This window comes from Polyodon spathula, chromosome 33, assembly GCF_017654505.1.
Source record: "Polyodon spathula isolate WHYD16114869_AA chromosome 33, ASM1765450v1, whole genome shotgun sequence".
Lineage (NCBI taxonomy): Eukaryota > Metazoa > Chordata > Actinopteri > Acipenseriformes > Polyodontidae > Polyodon > Polyodon spathula.
In genome coordinates this window covers 2,759,152-2,774,460 of record NC_054566.1, presented here as the reverse complement: position 1 = coordinate 2,774,460, position 15,309 = coordinate 2,759,152, and the positions used below count along the sequence as shown (strand labels likewise).

The window sequence follows — 15,309 nt, the reverse complement described above, 5'->3', positions numbered from 1 at the left end:
CCCGGCTCCTGTTGTCTTCCAGTCATGCCTGGTAACGTTCTCCAGTGTGCAATAAAGACCTCTAAGAGGCTGGAGTCTAGTACTAGTGTTACCAAGAGCAGCGTTTTTCCTCCTAGAGAAATGATGGACCATGTAGAGGAGTTCAAGTCATTGTACCTCTGTTTCAGAGAAAACACTGACCACTTAGATACATAGCTGGGCCTCAATTCTAGGGGGCCACTTTAAATGTATTGTTTCATTAAGCCTGTTGTTTCACTTTGGAAACATCAGGGTGATTTATGTAGTGTGTCTGTTGTCAGTGAGGGTTTTGCAAAAATCACTTAGGGGATTAAATAGGAATGGTGGAGAAATGCTATTGGTCCCTGGTGTTCCATGCATGGTCGGAACTTCCACCCACAGGGGGCACTGTTTCCCAGCATTCAGGTTTTTCAGTCTACATTCTGTTCATTTGCTTGAATTACATAAGCTACACTTGGCAGGGTGTTGTTAACTTCTGAATGCAGCATCAGTGCAAGGGCCTGGTGGGATTATTGATTGTCTGGTGAGGAGCTCTTCAAGCTGCTGCAGCATTGCTCTTGTTAGAATAATTAAGGGATACAGTACAAGACCTTTTGCTCTAAAGTAAGCACGTTGTCTGTGCTGCACTTACAGCTCCTGTTAGTGCCCTAAAGGCTGATACAATCCAGATGCTACACTAGTTAATTAAAGGGAACTCAATCTACATTTCTATTTAGGCTTGAACAATGAAGGGCGGAGGGAGGGGCGGGGGGGCTTGATTGCCAATACATTAATCACAGCACAGTGGTCTGGTTTATGTGCTGGAATAGATTACAAAGCCATGTTAACGATGAATCATTGGGACCCTTTAAGACCCAGGATCCTCTTGTTACGAGCAGTCTCTTATGTTATGTTGCTAATGCAATGTGATGTACATTTGGGCCACTGGCTAAAGTGAAGGTTGTAACAATGTGCCAACCGGATTGTAGTGCTCTGTGACGACTAATAATCTATAATATTGTTACAACTTCCCACCCATGTGAAAGTCTACTTCACTTAGAATCATGTAAATTTTACCTTTATATTACCTTTTATTTTGATTTTTTTTCAAACTACTGAATTGATGCCCATTGAGAACAACTAATGTGTGGCTCCTGGTTACCTGTGCTTGCCCACAGTGTATGTGATGTTAATCTGAAAGGCACGATACTCATATAACCAATGCTGAAGTATTGTCATATATTTAAGCAGTGGACTAATGTTCCTCTCTTGTTTCTTCAACAGCTGTGAAACTGACATAAACGAGTGCGCCCCCAACCCCTGTCTGAACGGTGGCACGTGCCAGGACCTGGTAAACGGTTATGAGTGTAGCTGTGGTGCCAGCTATGCAGGACAGCGCTGCGAGGCTGATGTAAGCCACCTTTCCTTCTTGTGCTCACTGCTCTTCCGGCAAAGTCTCTGTCACTTCTTGTCCTATATAGTCTTGGACAGAGACGTTGACGAGACGGAAGAGCAGGCAAGTTCAAGTCTGCATGTATGTACTGTACTACAGGTTGCATTGAGTGTACAGGGAGGCTGTAGGGATGGAGCTTTATCTCCCATTAAACACTTTGCATCCTCTACTTATAGTTATTTTATGACACATGCTTTGCTTTTTCTTTTTTTGTTGTTTTGAAGGTCCTAGTTTTTAATAAAAGTCAGTTAAGTGCTGCTTCAACAGTATCAACCATTTGGCTCGGCGACGGGGTGTGATTACTATACTGTCTCTCTAAACTGTACTGTATCAGAGGTGGAAATAAGACTCTTACTGCATATCTGTTTCACCCATTCCAGGATTTACTACGAGCTTAATTAGCCAGAGTGCAGAAGAGACCTCAGAGAATGCTTTACAATATAGAAGGGAGCTCAGATAATGCTTTACAGTACATAAGGGACCACGCAGAATGCTTTGCAATGCAGAAGGGACCTCGTAGAATGCTTTACAATACAGAAGGGACCTCAGAGTGCTTTACAATACCGAAGGGACCTTGCAGAATGCTTTACAATACAGAAGGGGCCCCAGAGAATGCTTTACAATATAGAAGGGACCTCGCAGGATGCTTTACAATACAGAAGGGACCTCGCAGAATGCTTTACAATACAGAAGGGACCTCTCAGAGTGCTTTACAATACAGAAGGGACCTTAGAGAATGCTTTACAATACATAAGGGACCACGCAGAATGCTTTACAATGCAGAAGGGACCTCGTAGAATGCTTTACAATACAGAAGGGACCTCAGAGTGCTTTACAATACTGAAGGGACTTCAGAGAATGCTTTACAATGCAGAAGGGACCTCAGAGTGCTTTACAATACCGAAGGGACCTCAGAGAATGCTTTACAATGCAGAAGGGACCTCGCAGAATGCTTTACAATACATAAGGGACCACACAGGATGCTTTACAATGCGGAAGGGACCTCAGAGAATGCTTGTGAGTTGTCTTGCTCATTTAAATATTTAGCATTTTTTTAATGAGGAGACGATTATCTAATAAGATACCATAGTATTTAGTAAGTAAGGGGTCTGAGTGAGAAAAATGGGCAATACAATCCCCACCCTTACCTCTGTGCTGTACAATACATAAGGGACCACGCAGGATATATATATATATATATATATATATATATATAATATATATATATATATATATATAACTGTGTATATATATTTCCAGTATTTGCCTTTCTAAACCAAACTTCCATAGAGTTGAGCACTCGTGGTAAATATGTAACAACAATGTGTGCATGTCTAAGTAGAGACTTTCCTTCAGGCAGCCATGCACAGCACAATGTATACTTTACACTATCTGATTAAAAAAAATAATAATAAATGTAGCCAGTAAGCAAACAAACTGGATTACCGTGTGTGAGTGTTGAGCAAAGGCTTTGTCTAATCCAATACTCTCAATGGGGTTGAGGTAGTCCTAGTAATCTTGGAAACACATGGCCCTCTCTAGTCACATGCACTGTATAATTAGTTTTACTTGAAAGGCCTGGATAGTAAGAGTGGCACTGGGCATCTCATGCTGGCTTTCAAGAATTAGCATACCACTAATATCCCACCAGGATTATACTCAATATTGAGAAGTATCCCAGCCATGTACTGTAAGCAGCATATTTACAAAATGAAGGGTCACATTTGGAATATAGGTACATGCAGTTCTCCAGCTTTATAACACTGTAGTCAGGAGCCGTTGGTAAGTGAGTGCACTTAGTGTTCCGCATTTTAACAAGAATACAAGTGCCAGCGTGCACCCAGTTCTGAGAAGTCCTGCTATAATGAGGGAGCACAGTTTGAAACACCCTCAAGGCTGATTTTCTAAAGTGAGGTGGGGAAGAATATCAGTGTTGCACAGCCCTTATCGCACAGTGCTGTACTTCTGGGCTTCAGTGTACAGTGCAGCACTAATATGCTTCCCCATTTCACGGCAGAAAATAAGACTTGGAGAAGCAATTGTACCTGGTAGTTTACATGACAAAAAAAAGATTAACAATTGAGCATCATGTATAAGAAATTAAATATTAAAGTAAAATATATATATATATATATATATATATATATATATATATATATATATATATATATATATATATATATATATATAACATAAGGTAGGCTTGGTAAGGTACCTACCATTAAATGTTCAGAATACATTTTCATAGTGTAAACAATTGGGCTTTGGGTTTACCAAGTGAATCTCCAAAGAATGGAAAAGTCACATCTGATTTAGATCAGCACATTCCCTTCTGAAAAAGGTCCCCTGCAGGCTCTGCTTGCCTGTCGTCAGCCGGTCCTGCTAGCCACCACTCAACCCCCTGATCCACCTTTTTTTCTTCTTTTCTTTTAAATTTAGTCGCCACCAATGGTTTTTACCCAGGCAATGCCCAATTATAATTTTGTAATCCTGATTCAACACTCCAACCCCGTGGTGACTCGGGGAACAGAGGCTGAAACGTGCTGCTGCCAATCCATTATTTTTTCGCACTGTGGATCCACAGTGAAGCCACCAGACCTATAGTGCCGGAGGACAACACAGATCTTAATGGCTCCACTGCGGACCTGCAGGCGCCCTATCAGCCACAGGGGTTGCTGGTGCACTGTGAACCATGGTTTGCCCTGCCAACCTAACCCTCTCTACCCGGGCAGCGCTAGGCCAATTGTACGCCGCCCGCTAGGAACCCCCGGTCACGGTTGGCAATGACATGGATTTTAACCTGTGATCTCCAGGCTATAGGGCGCATCCTGCACTCCATGCGGAGCACCTTTACTGGATGTGCCACTCGGGAGCCCCCTGATCCACCTTTTTAAAGTTTAAACTGAAATTGCTTTCATTGGCATGTCCAAACGCAGCTTTAAAAATTGCCAGATGTTGCGCTGTGATGTCAGTGTTGGTAAACTGCTGATGTTCCTGTGGTAACACTAAGCTGACAATCTGTCCCTGCATTCACAGTATTGACTTGAGGGTGCAGAGCTGCCTGTTCTGTGTTGTTTGAAATCCCTTGAAGCTGTGGCTCGTTGGCTCTCCATGCTGTCAGGACGTATTATATCTGAGTCACGCCTAACCCTTGTCCTTTTGGATGTTCTGTTCTGTTCTGTTCTGAGCTAGGAGAGAAACTGTATAGTCTGTTCCAATTTGAATAACTGGCAATCACAATTATATTTCTAATACAGTAATCCTGTTTATAGCGACAGCCTATGATACACTTGACAGCACCTCTTGTTTTACTGAAGAAAGAATCATTACAATAGATGGGATCCAAGAAGGATACAAAATTGGGGTAACAGGATGAAATCTTTGCATCAATTTTTTTTATGTGAGCGCCTTCTTTAAACCTTGTTGTTCAGCAATATGAGATGTTATACATATTGAAAGAGTATATTGTTTAAATGTTAATGCTTACATTAAAGAGGCAAAGCAAGCAGAATGACCTCACAGTTGTGCAAGGATTGGATACATGTGGAAACAGTAAGAATGTTCTCTAGGAGTCTCTAGTCTTAATCTCACCATTTAAGAGGAAGGTCATGCATTCAGAACAATGAAAGGCCCTACATCAGTGTCTATTGTATTGCACTGTATTTTGTCCTGGATACTTCTACCATGATTTTTGTTTTTAAGCCAGGAAAGCATCCAATGTCTTCAATCTTGGAAAATGTAAGTGGTTACAGTCAGGCTCATGAGAGAACCCCCTCACAGCTCTGATATGAGCACATCCCAATCCTGATCAGTCCTGGTTCTCACAGCACAGATTGACCACTATTCTAAAAAGACCTGAGCCAGATTCAGACTTCATGGGTAAAAAGAATAAAAGGCTAACAAGCTAGTCTACTGTCCCACCTAGTCCCCGATGTACATGGTGCTATTTAAAGCATACTTACCTAGTCCTGGCGTTTAGTCAGGGCTTTCCATTTATCTTGGTGATCTTGACACGATTCCTTCCATACTTCAGGATGAAATAGATGCAAATCATGTAAAATTACTTTGACATAACTTTGCCTCCTTTACAGAAAATAATAAAGTACTAATACTTGTGGTATTCTCTTAAAACCCCATGCAAATAAAAGCGAACCCTACCCTTTGCAGTCATTAACCCCCTCGTTCATTTCTTCTGCAGAAACTGGAGCAGACAGACACAATCCCCCTGGTGGCGATAGCTGTGCCGGTGGTCTGCGGCTGCTTTCTGCTCCTGATTATCGGCCTGATTTTCATGGTTCTCACTGCAAGGAAGAGGCGGCAGTCTGAGGGGACCTACAGCCCCAGCCAGCAGGAAGTGGCAGGGGCCCGCTTGGAGATGGGCAGCGTCCTCAAAGTGCCACCGGAAGAGCGCCTGATCTGAACGGCGCCTCCCCCTTCCTGGCTGGTACTTTTTGCAGGTTTGCAGCAAAGTTGCCCGACTGACTGTGCGCATTGATTTGCACAGCACTTGGACATTGTAATTGCTGGATTTTACTTACTACTGACTTCTGTCTTAAACACTGAATTGATTCTACACAAGCGGTACAGTGTACTGTAATGATGTAATAAAATGACTGGAGAGAGGTGGGATATGAGTTTTTTAATTAGATACTGGTAGGGGATGTGTTAGATGCCTTGAGCCTCCTGTTTTATATCAAGTCAAGCTCAGAAAATCACTTCATGAACTCAGCCCAGCGTTTCTAGATAGCTGTGGCTGGTTATCAGTCAATCTTTATATGGCGTCTTTCATAGTGGACCACCATCACAAAGCGCTTCATGTAGTTCATGTAAAAGGCCTTACTCTGAGACTAAATTACAATAACCTTTTTTTTTTTTTTTTTTTAAGGCTACACAACTTAAATTATTATTGTTCAGGATGTTTGAATTTCCTTTTTTGTGAATTTTGTAAATGCCTGTATTGTGTGTGTGTGTTTTACCCCCATGATGTTAAACTCAATTGTCCTGTGTAAAGAGCTACAATCTCATGGATTTAATTGCGTATACCAATAGTGGAAAGTACCACTAGTGTAAGTCTTGGTAAACAAAGTTCTTCAAAAAAAAATGTTGGAAATGTTTTTTTCCCTAAACTTCTTTAGTATCACTGAGAATGTTATGATGTTTTTGGGGTCCTAACAAAAGTAAGCACTGTGCCACTCTTCAAACGGTGCTGTTTGTAGTTCAAGCTCCTTAATCTTGAACGCTATCTTTGAACTCTGTGCCACTACTGAATCTCAAAAACCTATAAATATCCTCATGTATAAAACTGGATGTGGTGTATATGTATTATTTGATTGACAGTTTTTTAGTGATGCAAATGGTGTTCAATTCCCCAAAGAAACAATAACTTTGTCTACAGTTAACTTTGTCATCAACTGGATGGCCTGGAAAAAATGTAATCCACATAATTAAATATATGTGTGAACCTTACCATTCTCGTATAACAATATCTAGCAATAATGAAAATAAAAACATCATAAATACATCAGTATACTACTAATACTGAAAAAACAGCACTGTTGGATGATACAAAATAAGCCAGTGTTACAGTATGATGGCATAGTCTCGGTATCCATTATAAACGGTTAATAGACAGCGACAAAGTGGTTGGTACAGGTATAAAAATCTAGAACCAGAAATGTGTTCTGAAAAACAAGGACTGTTTCATTTCAAATTCACATCTGCTTGTATAGAATTTAAAATGAATCTCCAAAAAACACAGCCCCTTTGGAATTCTGATGCTATTGAAAAATGTACAGGCAAAGAGATGACTGGTTTGATAGTGTACAGTTCATCTTTGACTGTTCCCTTAGTATTCATTATGTTTAACTTTGAATATATTGTTTTCACATGAGGTTTGAATATGTATTCTCTACCTAGTATTGTTACTGTATGTTGCCGCACTGTGTGTGTGAGGGCTAATGCAGCATGCCTGTATTCTCACTATACACACTTGTTTCTTCCGTTAAAAACCTCTAGTCCATATTACTTGGTTTCTAGTATCTGTTCTGTAGAAGTAACATGCTGCCTAATACAGTATTCAGCATGTAGGCTATTGATTTTGGACTGCGTTGCAGGGGCAGGGTGTGATTCTTGGGTTTTCATGCACAGTAACCTTGCTGACTTCTGTATCATACACTAATATACCATTCACAAATATAACACGCCATGGCAGTTCATTAGAAACGTACTTAAAAGGTCTGAAAGAAACAATATTAGTTTACGTCTAATTGTCTTTGAGCTTGCTTGGTGCTGGATAATTTATGAGAAATAGAACTCACTTTTTGTGAAGATTTGCCTAATGTAAAATTCCTAGTTAGTCAATAGCCATAGAATATGTATTTAATGGGCTCTACTTGATTAGACACTTTGTTGCACTGATTAAACAGAGATTTTGGACATGATCAGAAATGAGGAGCAGCCTTTTATCTTTTGTCAGCTGTGCCGATTCGCAATTGCTTAAAATGTATATAATAGAAACTATGTACAAAAGAGGACTTGGAAAATGTGTTCTGATGCAGACTACTGAAAGAAATCCCAACAAGAACAACATAGGGCCCCTTGTGGTCAGAAAGAGTCAGTGTTTTAAAGAGACCAACCTTTTTTCTTTTATTTAACACTCTACAGTACAAGTCTGTCAGCATGGATTCTTTAAGGAGACAGAGAAATCATTCTGAAAAATAAGTAAAATTCAGCTTGATTTTTTTTTTTATTTAAAAGAGAGGTATTTTCTATCTTCTCCATATCATTTACATCAACACTAATATTTTAACATCAGCTATTGTAATAGAAAACGCTTATTCCCAAATGATGGCGATAGTGTTGTTTGAAATGTAAAAATGAAGATGTTATCATACTGCTTTAAGAAACATGTTTTAATAAAACCGCAATATTTCTTTATTTGTATTTTTACCAGCTTTATATCCCGAAAATTGGCCAACTAATTTATACCAAGGATATCCATGAATGTGTGTGTGTAGATTTCCCTAACCGATAAAAGGCTGTGTGATTAACACAGATAACGGCTAACTTCATTGACACCACACGTGGCTATTTCAAAATAATCCCCTGATTTAAAAGGGCTTTGCAGTGATTTGTACATACTGCTTTAGTGAAATATGTCATCCAAAAAAACAAGACTCACAGTTAAACTGAGAGGTAAAACTAAAATTAGTTAAGTAGAAACAAAAACATGTACTTTTTCTAATGTTTTTTGTTTGTTTTGTATTTGAATCCTTCAGTGCTTTGTGCTTTTGTAACTTGATTTTCTACACCTCTTTTTGATTTGTTTTGTATTTCAATGACAGGAGCACAGTATGTAGATTATTTGTATTAAATGAAATGTATTGTTCTGATTAAACTGGTTCTAAAAGACTGCATGTATAGTTAAGAAGCATACACACGACATACAATCAACACTTTTTATTTTTTTGTCCCGTGTCTACAAGTTTAGAATTGTATTTATTTTATTTATTTTTTGACAACTGAGGTGACACTTTTTTTTTGGTCAGGTCTGCAAAAGAAAAACACGCAGGCAAACAGATTGTAACCAGAAGAGAAAGGACCACTTTCTTTCCCACCAGTAGAAAGTAAATCTTAAACAAGTCTGGGACGGTAGTTTGGGATGCAAGTTTTATTTAAAAACTCTATGTAATGTCTGTTAAAAGCACATTATATATATATATTATATATATATATATATATATATATATATATATATATATATATATCTATATATATATATATATATATATATATATAATAACATGCAGCCAGCGTTATTTTTTGTTGTTTTTATTTTTAAACACGTGGAATCAAAATAAAAATGACACACAATAATCAGCAGCATTGAGCGGAAAACATATTAAAACACGCCCTCCACTCCCAACCCAAATCAGTCGCGTTGATCAGGAACAATCACGGCGACAGGAACACAGTTTAATCCAGGAGCAAACATCCAATACAAACACGTTAGCATGTACAGCAATGCAGAATCAAAACAGAAGGCTTCCATTCTACAAGGACTTCAGAGGCACCAGAGAAGAAAAGAATTACATTGTCCAGGAAGCATTTTTCTTTACAAAGGTTCTCATGTATTACAAGAGGTTCACAAAATAACTTTTTACTACCGACAAAGTGGCGCATTCATTCAACAACACAGTGCTGCCCCAAGTTATGTCCCTGCTTCGTGGCACTATTCAATCAAACTTAAAGCCGCTGCAGACTGTGCAGTAATGTGTGAAGATGCAGATGAGTTTTGGAGATGACTGCAGTGAATATCATTGGTAGGTGTCTGTAAAATCAATCCATTACCCTGTAAAACAAATATAGACTTAATAATTAATATTTATGCCAATTTTGTGTGTTCAATTCAGATAAAGAAACATATTCAGTATGCAATGTCCTACAGGCTATTGGACAGTACACCAAAAAAAAACCCTCCTGTAACAACATTAATGAAAACACGTCTCTGAAATTGGAATGTCACCATAGAAGAGAGAGGTAACGCAGGTCATAAACCACCGCTGTGTTTTGGGATCTGCCTCTCAGTGATTTGCAGTTGCATTGTGACCAAGGAGAGAAAAGTGGGGCACCTGAGCATAACATGTATTGTTATTCATCAGCAACATGTATAACACACACCCTGTCAATCCCCATGCTTTTTATTCTTTGGCTTCATTTCAAATTGTGAACACAAAGTTAGTGTCAAGGTTATTACTGGAGAAAACATGTCTTTTAATATAAAATCTCCAACATACCTGTAGATATTATAGCAGGTTTCATTTTTTATTTCTATTAAATAAGTGCATTTTAAAATAATCTCATTAATGGAAAAGTTGGTCCTTAAAGCTGTTATTCCAGTCTGTGCTACCAGCTCTACCTCTTTCTGAAGTACCTTCCCATGCAGTCAAGGCTGTTAATTCTTCATCTGATCTCCTCACTTCCCCTGGGTGTGTTGTACAGCAGCATATCACTTAACTGCAACACAATGTGCAGAACCAGCCTTCTACACAGTGAGCTACACTCAAAGCGAAGGGGAAACACCTGCTTTGTAAAGCTGGGAAGTGCCACATCACTGTATTTTTTTCCCCAGGAGCAGTTGAAATAATGGGCGACCAACATTGCGTGACTTTCCTATAATACATTTTTATGGCGTTCAAATAGTTTTTTAAAACCCAGATTTCTTTCTACTTATTTCATTTGGCTTGGTTTACAGCCTGATAATCTAGTATGCCTATTATTAACAACAGTTTAAGGACTCATTAAGAAAAATAATTTACTCATACTTGTGGAGTTGACTACCTCACATTAAATATACCATTCAAATACTTCATCCATGGCTTGAAACCTGCTCTAGAGCAGCACCCAGTTATGTGTTTCAGATGAACCCTTCTGTAGGTTTATTACTGAAACTGGTACACATGAATACATCTCATGAGACTGTAGGGATCCCACTAGGAGCTGCTCATGCAGCTAGTAGGGATGAACAATGCATTTACCATTGAATGCGTGGCTCTTAACCATTTCAATAATATACTTAGTAGACTGGCTGCTGGATTAGTGTTCGTTTCAAGCCATTGTTGGTTTTCTTGTTTTGTCTGTAGTGTATTGTTCACGTGATAAAAACACAATAAACAAAGTAAGCAAGGCTCATACAAAACCAATAGTACTGGAGCCTATCAACTAACTGCCTATCAACTAACTGTCTGTAATATTGAACAAAGTAAGCAATGCTCATACAGAACCAACAGTACTGCAGCCTATCAACTCACTGTAATATTAAGTTTGTCAGCAAATTCTGAACACTTTTTTCACCTGCGATTTATATACAGCATTTCAGATTTCATAAAAACAAAAAGAACTCTATTGAGCTAGGCACAACGAAAGCACAATATTTTGTTTCCTTTAACAGAAAAGAATACTTTATTATGTACCAATACATAATAGTTATTTTGTGCAGTATTATGGACTTTTAATGAATAAGGAGAATTAACAAGAACAATTAATATCATACATCTCTTTACTAACGGTGTAGCCAATAATACACCTAACTCCATCCCTAATACAAATTTGTTTAACTGCAGTATACCATTCAAGACATAGCTAAGTGAAGAAAAATAGTGAAAACTTGATAAAGTACATGCAGGTACTGCAACATAACATTTGTGTGGATCCCACCTACAAGTTTGTATAGTGTATTTAAGATGGCAATCTTTCCAATGACATGGAGCTGGCTTGGAGTGTAGTGCTACTGATTTCAACACAAGGACACAGTATTGAACTATGCTAGACTGTCGTTAGCTTCATTAACATCCTAAGGTAAAACTTCTAACTCAATCAAGTAGACAAACATTTAGAGCCCTCGTCACTTTACAAGGTCAGAAACTGCCAAGACTAGTGCAACATTCAGGGGTCAGTTTAACTTATCTAAAGGATGATGAACCTCAATACTGGCACAACTGATATAATAAAAAGAGAACGATCACAATCACAGAAAACCATTTTCAGACCTGGTAACAAATTATTAGGATTTGAATTTGTACTTTGTGATTGTCAATATACCGGCATTAAAACACGAGTATGTCAAAGTGCTGTGGGACCCACGTGGGGAAACGTGACTGGTCATATTTAAATGTACTGGATCTAACACGGTCCATCTATTTAACTCTTGATGTAAACAGATAAGATGGCACAATATTGATCAAAAGGCCTCCCAATACTTTTTAAAATAAGGCTCATTTTTATTGTATTGCTGCTTGCAGTTTACACTTGGTTGCATGCCTGTTTGTTCTGGTATTAAGACCAGAAAGTCAAACACTCAAAAGAAAGAGTTACATTGGCTTGTTTCTGATGCTTTTCTTATATTCTAGTCCATTGCTTCGTCTACAGTGAAGACAACAGACTAGCCTAGCCCAGTCAACTACGCTCTGTATGTGATGAATCTGCAATCCAAACTGAATACAAAAGGAACATAACAAGCCAACAACCTAAAGATATTCAGCACAAAACAATGTGAAAAACATTGCTAAATCGAATACAAAGTAAAGCAGTAGAACATACTGGAAGTATGTCTCCACATTTGAAATATCAGCTCAGAATCTCACTACTTACCTACATAATTCAAATGAGTAAGGAACCTATAGTAATAGACTCTCCACTATAGTAATAACACTCCAGCTCTTCAGATTTATTTTTCATAGCTTTACTTTAAATGAAAGGGTGACGTATAACCCATAGGGTTTCTGCAAATCGACCAACTTGAATGATGACATGGATGTAATTGTTACTACATTTTATGCCTGGAAGGCCACTTGCTATTGTACACTGTTGAGCAATGCTATGGGAGTAAAACACACCACCACAATATCACCTTGAGTCAAAAACACAAACTCTAAATCTGAATTGAAAAACATCAAGTAACATTGGTTTCTTCAAAACATATTGCAGGAAAATCATTTCTGTGTATTGATGAATACTTATATACAAAACTAACAGGTACTATTTCTGTATGGTATAATTTGTACACTATGATTAATGTTTAGCTAACTTGAGTTCTACAAAAATCAAACTAGCACAGAAGGTTATTAAAACCCAGCTTGACTAGAGAGCTTTGCCTTAACTAGAGAGTGCTTTTCGGTGTTACGACCAGCTACACATGAAACTGAACCAAGGTGAAAAGAGAGGAACAGCATCAAAGCAGTAAGAACCAACATTTTCAGCAAAAGCAATATAAAAAGGCAGCAAAAAATGCATTAAACATGGGAGAACATGGTGGAATTGCACTGCGTAAGCAAGGGCTTATAATAGTGTGTGTTTAAGAAGGCTGAAATCAAGGATTAAAGTGGCCGGTAACTTACAAATATCGTAACTCAGCAGAGGCAAACACTAGTTGCTAAATCGTCACTGAAAACATAGGACAGCTGTTTCGTTACAAACTTAATGCCAGCTAAAATCCAGTTCTGTCCAGCAGTAATGCTCTCCCATTTTGTCTCTTAAGTTCCAGCCTGTTGTCCTAGTTATTCCTGTGTAAATCCTTCCTGTTATTTACTCAAAGGTCTCCCATCTCTTTCTTAGCTGTACCACTCGGCCCTGCCCTGGGACTACTATGTCGTCCTTCATTACGTTTAACACATCCTCGAATGGGTCTTGTGGCTCCTCTTGCGATCTGGACGGGGGTAGCGGACTGTCACTCCTAGCGTGGACTGGCTTTGTGGGGATCAGAGGGTGGTCCAGTAATGTTTTGGCAGAGTCATGAAGGTTGCTGCTGCTACTAGTGCTCCCTAAACCCATCGCCTGTCCATAGCTGGGCGGCACTGGGCTTGGGCTCTGATGAATAAAAGCTCCGCTAGCTTGTCCCAACGCAGAAGGCTGACCAAACAGTCCCGGAACAGACGGAGCGGCAAAGTGAGGTCTAGCTGGGGCTTGGAAGAAACCCACGTTAGGGGACATATAGTTGGAGCTAAAAGGATTGCGTGCAGGGCCAACATAATGGGCTCCTGGTGGTGCGGTTGCAGGGTAGTGGAGGCCACGCTTAGTAAATGGATTGAGCGATGACGGTGGAAACTGAGCCACCCCGGGAGGAGGGTATCCAAGCTGCTGGCTGTACGTGGAAGCCGGTAAACTAAAGTCAGAGGTAAATAAAGCAGGGCTGGAGGACACTGTAAATAAAGCAGGGCTAGAGGACACTGTAGGAGCTGACACATTTCCAGGGCTTGGCGTTTGACTGCTACTCTGGGAGACTACGCCTGTGCTCAACGGATCTAAAAGACTTAAGAGGTCAACTGGTGCAACACTTTCTGAACTGACTTTAATAGGCTTCAAAATATCAGGGGCACTTGAATGCATAGGCAAGGGAGACGCATTTAGTGCCTGTCTGAATTCATGACTGCTGGCTTTGGTACCAAAGATCTCCTGTGAGAACCCAGAGACTAAATCAGAGCTGGATGAAGTCTTCCCGGAGTCTACTGCTCCAGCTAGGGGTGGGTGTTTTCCCACTTGTGGCACCGGGACTGGCGGGGGCAGAACCTTGCCCAGCTCTGGGGTTTTCCTTCCATGCGGTCGAGGGATGGTGATGTTACTCTGGCTGCTGGAGAGGTTCTCTGTCTTCTCCAACGTGCCCTCTGTGCTCGGGGGGCGCTGCTGTTCGGAGGACACGGCTGGACGGACAGCCAGGAGCCGCTCCGAGGAGCTGAGAGACGTGTTGGGGGGGGTGGACATGTCGTCTTGACCCACGCTCCACAGCTTGTTGTAAGGATTGGAATGCTTCATTCCTGGTAACGTTCTGGTCCTGTTGTCTGAACCTGGGTCCATTCGCTGCACAAAACACATAAATAGAGAACAGATCAACAATTTTGCTTTCTGAATATAAAGATGGGTTTAACATCAATTTCACAACCTTTCATACATTCTTCAAAACGGTCAGTCAAAATTCTAAGACAAAGCTAAAAGAAACTAAGTAGATACATATTTGGACAGTACCTTCTTAAGCACCCTTTTAAACGCCTCCTTATTGTTTCCATTTCTTATATATGATAACAGTACAACACGTTAGGTTATTATCAGAACCCTGGCTCCCTGAAATAGAACTGTACACATTGCCGTATGAGATATATCTCTTATAGCCCGAATCATCTGAGCACTTATATCAAAGCTGCTCCTTTAAGAGCCCAGTATGTGTCAGGCCTCGTCTCTGCCCCCAGGAGAGAAATATGAATGACGCATAAGGCTCAGAGCCATTTTCTCTTCAGGCCTGCTGTGTTGGAGTGAATGTATCGGCCTTGAAGGTTAATGGATACATTTCTATTTCAGGGAACCAGGGTTAT

At 39.8% G+C, this 15,309-nt stretch overlaps 2 protein-coding genes across 9 annotated transcripts in view; one reads left to right on the top strand and one right to left on the bottom strand.

Moving 5' to 3' along the window:
• Positions 1–8,922, top strand: part of LOC121303563 (protein crumbs homolog 2-like) — a 99,400-nt gene extending 90,478 nt beyond the window's left edge. For 2 of the 3 annotated variants that reach the window (XM_041234350.1, XM_041234349.1), the window contains exons 15-16: positions 1,282–1,408; positions 5,649–8,922. In XM_041234350.1, the coding sequence (XP_041090284.1) occupies positions 1,282–1,408; positions 5,649–5,870 (349 nt within the window). In that variant the 3' untranslated portion in view covers positions 5,871–8,922. The remainder of the gene's footprint in view (positions 1–1,281; positions 1,409–5,648) is intronic. The other variant, XM_041234351.1, reaches the window with a different exon arrangement.
• Positions 8,923–9,262: 340 nt separating this feature from the next.
• Positions 9,263–15,309, bottom strand: part of LOC121303562 (DENN domain-containing protein 1A-like) — a 293,214-nt gene continuing 287,167 nt past the window's right edge. For all 6 annotated transcript variants that reach the window (XM_041234341.1, XM_041234346.1, XM_041234344.1 and 3 more), the window contains one exon: positions 9,263–14,800. In XM_041234341.1, the coding sequence (XP_041090275.1) occupies positions 13,532–14,800 (1,269 nt within the window). In that variant the 3' untranslated portion in view covers positions 9,263–13,531. The remainder of the gene's footprint in view (positions 14,801–15,309) is intronic.